At 43.9% G+C, this 7,886-nt stretch overlaps 1 protein-coding gene across 1 annotated transcript in view; it reads right to left on the reverse strand.

Moving 5' to 3' along the window:
* T265_10265 (hypothetical protein) overlaps positions 1-6,362 on the reverse strand; it is a gene marked incomplete at both ends in the record, with an annotated part of 16,207 nt that extends 9,845 nt beyond the window's left edge. The window contains 4 exons of the mRNA XM_009176585.1: positions 3,384-3,439; positions 3,483-3,548; positions 3,588-3,704; positions 6,128-6,362. Coding sequence (XP_009174849.1) covers positions 3,384-3,439; positions 3,483-3,548; positions 3,588-3,704; positions 6,128-6,287 — 399 coding nt within the window. The remainder of the gene's footprint in view (positions 1-3,383; positions 3,440-3,482; positions 3,549-3,587; positions 3,705-6,127) is intronic.
* Between the last annotated feature and the right edge of the window lie 1,524 nt (positions 6,363-7,886).

The following is a 7,886-nucleotide window of genomic DNA, read 5'->3' on the forward strand; positions in this document are numbered from 1 at the left end:
AAGATTTCAACACGCTCGGTCAAGACCCGCGTTCAATTCAACTGCGTCCTACAAACCTCCGCTGTATCTACCACAACTTATCAAACGAAGAACTCGATAAGTCTCTTTCATTTTGTGTGTTATGCAATTGTACTAAAGTATCTCTGGTAGCAACTATACATAACCGTTTATTGTTAGTGTTATTTACCTTCTGACATTACTTCGAGTTCACCTTCCAAAAATGAAATAACCTATAGGCAACGTTGCACAATACATCCACACCCTTGCTCGTCGTAGTGTGTCAGGACAACGGAAACTAACGGTCGAAAGACAGTGTACGGTTTTTCACCTTTGAAAATCATGTGTATGGATAGCGTGGGTATCCGAAACTTTTACAAATGCACGCTACTGTTAATAGATGAGTAACTGTTCATAAAGAAAAATATCTACCAATCCATAAGATCCTCATAGCTGAGAATTTTCAGTTTAAGAGGCAATCACAACCGGATCATGTGTGACAAAATAATCAGTTGTCGGTGTGTGGTTGAGATTTAGGTGGGCTAAAAGTGAGGAAAACAGTTTATGCCAAATACCGCCGCTCAGTATTCGCAAAATGGTTACCAATGCATAGTGAGGAACGTCTATGTCTAATGAATTGCTCTGTCAATTATCCGTAAGGGTGGTGTGCTTAGGTGAGCGAATCTTCAAGGTCATCTATCACCAACGGCTGTTAAAACGGTGAGTAATGTAATAAGACATCGCAATTGTGGTAAAAGTGAGTGGCTTACGATGGACGAAAGTTGCAGGTAGTTCTGCAGCTGAAATAATTCGGTAGGCGTTGTAAAACTTACATAGTGCTTGTGCCACTCCTGTAAATAATTTCTGCTGTTTACATCTGCCTGAAATAATTCGGTGGGCGTTGTAAAAATTACATAGTGCTTGTGCCACTTCTGTAAATAATTTCTGCTGTTTACATCTGCTTGACTCAAACACACATAGAAGTACGTGTTCTGGGTCCTCGATAAGTGCTATTCCAAATTATCATCGCCGTAGACTCTCATTATTTTCGGACAAGCTTTGCGAGGTTGGAAGAAAGCAAGACTTGCAGATGTTGATGACCTATGCCCGTAGGTCAAGTGTGGTGGTAAACTGCAGCAGAGTTTTCCATTATAAATAACAAAACATTCCAGGATGATCATGTCGTTAATAACCCCGGGCAGCTGAACGAAACTAGCTGACGAACGTGTGGTTAGGGGTCCAAATAGCCTGATCAACTAGCATGGTGGGACCTACGTCGATTATAGCGTACTGTTTGTTCACAGCAAATACGCTCAGCTTACCAGCTTCTTCGGATTACGCGACTTTCCGTTTGTATTGCATTTGCAGTACACCCATTCATAAAGCAAAACAGGGTTAGTCTTTTGACTATTGACTACACCCACTAATACCACATGGTTATTCGCCATGTAATCACTGAAAAAACGCCATGAAGGATGAAAAGCGGACAGCTCCTAATTCCTCAACGAACATATCTGAACCCACTTTTGGATCCAAAGCACAGCAGGGTGAAAATCGATTGCGGCCAATATTCAAGAAGGGAGATTAATTAAAACAAATGGCGACAAAATGAAGGCAGATTGAGGTGATTTTTGTTTCCAGCATGCACAGAACATAATGCAACATTTTCATTAAGGAAACTAGTCACAAGGTTGCTGAAAAATCTTCGACAACCCACGACCGGTTTTACCCTTCTTGGGGCTCATCAGGTAGGCACAGCCCCTGAGTTTCCGTCAACCTTATGTTCTACGTGAACCCAAATTGGACTGTTTTCGCGAAGTACACTCATTTGCAAATCAATTTGGTTTTCACGAGAGACTGGAATGCATAACTCTACAACTGGATGTGCTGCAACATTTTTATTTGAGAATTTTTAACCCACCCTCAAAGGTTTTGAGGCAACGGATCACCCCCAAAAACCTGCCATTTCAACAATTCCACAGAGTGCTGTGAACTGAGTGGCATTTATTCTGTTAAAAGAAGGATGAAACCGAAGTAACGTGCTTCTCAGCTTTTCGGGACAGACTGACCCCAATTTAACGTGCCAGTTCGATTAAATCCGCGGATCAGAAAGCACCCGCAAACTAACCATGTGCATGAGAGCTATATGCAGGGGGCCCGTGGCAAAATGACTCCAGAAATCTGGAAGAGAATGTTGAAAATATGCCAGAGACGGATGTCCCTTGCAAATCGGCTGTGTTACTCATCCGACGAATGTGCCTTACTTCTTTTTTATGTCCAATCAGGCAAAAGCTTCACATCATGGAGGCTGCAGCAATTTGCTGATCTCAGCCTCCTCCGTTTAAGGGCAGCTTACAGCCAACAGTGCAGGGCAGTTAGTTTTGACAATTACTCTCCCAACTTTCATGCTTTTTCTATTCGTACGTATCCTTTTATGCCTTTATGCTTTCCAATTGGACACTCTCACTGCATTGTTAGTCACATGCAGAGTCACAAAGCTGTGTTTTGAACATGCCTGCACAGAATATCTGTGCCAGATTTCCTCACTGCCCTGGACGAAGGCTACTCGCGATAAGAGACTAGAAAATCTTTCCTCGAGTATTGTCCCCATTTCAGGGGGGGGGGCAAATTCTGCAACGGGCAAAAACGAAAATCGAAATTTACCACAAGACGGACCAAACGTATATGGGACGTGGAATATCTGATATGAAATTTCTTGGTATAGGAAGCACGTCAGGGATTACAAGAAGCGAACTGGTGCACCGGTTGCTGAAGTGAACTGGCGGCTGAGTTCAAGACGTACAACTGTCTATTTTGCAGAATGTCAATGAACCTGGCCGCAGAGCTGGAGGCAGAATACTTCAAGACCAGAGTAGCAGACCAATAATGAATTTTTTCGAAGTTGTTACGTTTTTGTTAACCTTACTACGCTAACGAGAAAATGCACATGTTGGCGTTCATGTTAAACGACAGATCATAATGCTCGCTCATCTGAGGGGATGACGTCGGTCCGGTCTTGAAGGTCTAGTCACGGCAGCTTAGTTTTCAGTGAGCTGACAGAGAAAAAAGCAAACAATTCAGGCTTTTGAAGATGTACCACGTGGTTCTTCAATCCGTAGAGTAAAAGTTCAAGGGTTACCACGTTCAACAATCACATCGATACGTCCGACGACCACCATTGCCGCTGTGCTGTGGGAACCATTCGTGATGAGTTGGAATTTGAATTTTTATAGTCTGTAAGGTTAACACTCTCGCGTCAAAAAGCCTATAATATCCTGCTTATATTGCCATTGGGAAACGCAAAAACATGCGAACTTTCATCCCTTTTGAGCAGAGGGTTAAGCGAGACTAGAGAAGAAATCATCTGAGCAGATGGTCAAACCTACCGGACCAACGTTTGTATGGAACTTGTCGGGTAAGGCTTCTCCGAAGAAAACAATATCTAAAATTGTGTAACGGTGGAGCCAGATTGGGCAGGGACAAACCAGGTTTCACCACACCATCACATGAATTCGCTTGACACTTGGGGATTTTGTCATTCATCACAGCTTCTGCAACTATATTCGGCTACGGTATCCGAGAAGACAAACCTGCCATGAATTCCAACGGGTACAGTTTTTTGCACGCAATGCAATGGCCTGTGTGAAAAGTTCCGTGCGCTTCGATAAGTTTGTCCTCTGGCAAACCGGTTAAACGTTCCAAGTCGTCTACGTTCTGTTGAGAAAAAAACTTTGTCAGATGACTACAAATGACGCGGGTACTTGAGTATAGTGTCGCCGCAGCAGTTTCTTTTCGTGCAGCAGGCGGAAAAAATAATGTGCGAGGGTCGGCTGAAAAGTGGCTTCTGGTAACAAGTGTGAACAATTACCTTGGCTTCGGGTCGGTAGAGTCCTTTGGCCACTTTGAAAAAAGGTTCGGGGTTATCCTGGAGACTTTGTTAGAAGACACAATGGAAGGAACAAATGAACGAACGACAAAATAATCTATGGTGAACACAGCCATGGGATAAGGAAGATTGTACTGTCCCAAGTTATCATACAATCCACTTTTGGGGCTCCGAAAGTCTGGGATCCCAGCAGCTGCAAGAGAAACATCAGGAAGAGGGTGAATAGGAGCGAAAAAGTTGTCGAACGCAGTCTTCAGAAATTTACTTTAAACGAAAACTCGGCTGCGACGAGATTTAGCTTTATGAGCTTGTGATGGGGTACATTGGAAAGAAACCAAAACGGATCCAAAACAGCCTACCTGACTGGTACAAACATGATGGAAAACTCAGCTTCAAGCGCAAATTCCTTAGCAGTCGGTGGGAAGTAAAGAGGTGTGCATAAAATGAGAAGGCAGAAACTACGCAAGTGCAAAATATTATCCCAAACAAAGAAAATGGTGGATAAGATGTTACGCGGTCAGTTGGAACATTCTGTCAGGCAGATAGTCTTGTAAACCTTCGCTGGATGCTTTGCTAAGGCCATCCGATTAGTGAGTCGATAAATGCGCACCGCGCGCAACAACTTACCAACCTTAATTTCCCTACATTTCTCCGGCAGCCAAAAATGGTCGCAGGTTTGTTCCAAGTCAGTTAGTCGCAGGTAGATCCGGTTCAAAAAAACATTGTTCCATGAGTCGCATGCAGGCCTAATTTTCATCACATCACAACAGCAGAGGACGAGGAATGTCTGTGATATATGCCACAAAATTACTGTGAAAATCCTAGTTATACCAGGAAAATTCTTGGCAGTCTAGATGACTAACCCATTCACAGTTGATGATAAGTTTTGGACCCAGACTGTCCCAGAAATCCTACAGATTCGTAAGGCTCAATTTCAGTAATTCATTGAGGTCCGATATTTAGTCGATGAGTGTGAGAATGTCCCTCTCCAGAAGCATTCGAATGCGTCAGTGAAATCACTGTCAACTGATTGCCGTTTGGTAGTCATATTTGACTGTGTGGATGTTCCTATATCACTTAAGTAATCTACATCCGGGGCTCGAATTATTAGACCGTCCATACGTCCTAACAATCACCAGTCAGCTATTTGACCATACATGAATCTATCAAGTTGATCGGTCAAAGGTCTCAGAAAAACTATGTACATTCAATCACAAGGTCACGGCCAATCATGCATCGGCAGTATCGTGACTGTGATGACCGTTTAGGTGTATGCGACTTTGTCGAGTTGCAAATTCGAAGTGTCCCCTCGTTCATCCATTACATCGGAATGGAAAATTAACTGGGTCCGGCTCAACGAAAATGTAACGACAAGGGAAGTCAGACAAGCGCATCTAACAAGCCGACGCACCCGAGTGCCGTTTGTCATCGTCAATTGGATGATTTAATAAAACGAACAATCAGTATAAATACTGCAGCTCGGGAATATGTAATATCGCCAAAAGTAGACTGTAGGACGAATGACGGATATCGAGAAACTGACAGTATGACGGGGAAACAGTGGAAAAAACATTTAATTAAGATCGTACGACGGAATACCGCTGTAAAGAATAACCCTCCTGCGTATAACCCTGTAACTGAAGAGATGAGAGTGTGTAATGCGTTCTAAAGAGGCGCCAACCAACCTAGTAGGAACGCTACAGGGCACTCGAATCTTTTGAGAGTTCTCGGAGAAGCCATTGTCAAGTGAGCTACCACCTGGGGAAATTTAACGACGTCATAAAGGACCGTTTGTGCTCGAAAATCCTCTGTCGGTCGACGGATTTGATTTGCCGAACCACCGAATTTGTTGTACACAGTCTTTTCATGCCTAGTCCCACTGCGATAGAAACCCCTAGGTTGCTTCCATCAATCTAACTATTTTATTTGGCTTAATTAACCACAGTGTTAGCTGAAAAGCATTCAGGAGCCGAAGTCACATAGGAAATGGTGCGCAGTGTATAGAGATACTGACACAACGGAAGTGAGAGCGACACACATGTAGCCAATTCTCCAATGTAGACTTGTAGTCATCACTTGTAACCAAGTCTACTTGAAAAGAAGAGCGGCCGGAAAAAAGGTCAACTTAAAATGAGAAAGGTTGGGAATCGGTGCTTACTAGGGTCACTCATGCCAAAGTGAATTACAATGATTTGTTTTTGCATAAAATCAAACCCATCAAGAAAGAGGAACAAAGTTGCGTACCAGTCGAGATTCCAGCACCAGCCATGGTCACAATGTTCTTCACGGCACCACTCTTGATCAATTCGGCGATGCCTTCCAGGTCAACTGAGGTTAGCTTCGGCTGTTCTTTATCCGCAGAATCTAACGCATCCTTCAAACTAGATAAATCAAAGTTTGCCATAATTGACTCTCGAATCAGAAAGCGTGGGTAAAGTGAACGACCTGAAACAAGGAGAACAAGTGGATCAGTTGAGGAAGCTTATAGATAATTCTAGCGAACTTTGAACTGCTTATGGACGTGAAGCGGAGTGATGGAACACTCACCAGATCCAAGCGACTGGCATGCGAATTTATTGAAAGTATCTCCGCGACGCCCTAGATACGAACCGAACTTTGCGTGCTTCCCAAAACCAACGACTACACACATAAGTATATCCCAATACTGATATTTGGTTGAAGGGTTCATTTTTATGCTAATTTAGTATTCCTGACCCCGAATTCGTTTGAAACGTTCACAGTAATCTGTTCAGAGTTGGTTACTCCATTTCGCAGTCACCAATGAACTTAACTGACCTTCATTTGTTGCCTCATCTTCTGACCTGATTCACCCGGATACACTGACTAACCATGCTGCAAGACTGCATGCCCGTACTGATTAGGATTCCTAAGTGCGTATTCTCTGGAGCTATCATTACTGCATTCGTGCTCATAAGCGCCACCTCCATGTTAAGGCGTTAGAGTTGCGCTAATCTGTGGTAGCAAGACGACATAACGAACAGGCTCCCCTAATGCCGAGGTGCTCCGGAGGTTTTAACCATAAACACACCGCGTATTTAGCAGTCACAGTACACGGATGAGTGCCGCAGTGGGGAGCACTCGGGACAGATCCTCAATTATCCACTCTTTGCAAGCCATGTAAAGATCAATGCCAGATATTAGGCTAGCATACTATGCGCACATGTACAGTCGTTATTCCTTTCCACGAGGATTTCCGAATGAAGTAACATCTGCTGGAATTGGTGTGTTGGAAGTGTGCGGGATGCAATGAAATTGTGCCTTCTTGTCGAGCTTTTTATCTGTGCTAAGTTGACGCGACCCGGTAAATCTAGGTCAGATACAGAGGCCTTCTATATAAAGTGGTCGTTAACGAATAAGATAGATTGTAGTTGTTCATTTGGCCGCAAAACATATGTTCTAGCGCACCACACTGACTTCTAGAAAGCTCGATAAAATTCTGTGCGCGTGTGCTGATACCGAATCCAACGTTCCCTTGTGAGGGATTCTACGGAGAGGGAATTCATTCGAGAGGAAAACGTTCTTTCGTAGAAGGAGTCAGCTGTGGACAAGAATACTGTGTCAGCAACTAAATGGGAGATACCAAATACAACATAAATAGGTCAGAGGTTTCACTGCAGTTCCGGCATCCTTAGGGATCAGCGTGACACTTGGATTTGGTTAGATAGTACAACGTAGCGAAGCCCACGCTTTTGCCATTCATAGGTGCGATCCAACCCGAGGAAAGCAAGAGGGCTGGGATACTACCAGGATGCACAAGCCTAGACAAGTGTCGAGATGTCAGAGTTCGTTTCCAAACGCGGACCTCAACCACTGAGCTATCTCGAGCCCAGACAAAAGTGCGGTCCCAACTCAACAGTATGCTAAAAGAACGGAGGCTAAGAGCATGCAAAGCATTAGCAAGGCTACTTCGTCTGGACTGCAGTGAAAGGCTCGCGGATTCAACCAGTGGTGCACCGAAATTACGACTGCGATGTTCTTGACA

The sequence above is a fragment of the Opisthorchis viverrini genome (genome assembly GCF_000715545.1).
Source record: "Opisthorchis viverrini unplaced genomic scaffold opera_v5_352, whole genome shotgun sequence".
NCBI classification, from domain to species: Eukaryota; Metazoa; Platyhelminthes; class Trematoda; order Opisthorchiida; family Opisthorchiidae; genus Opisthorchis; species Opisthorchis viverrini.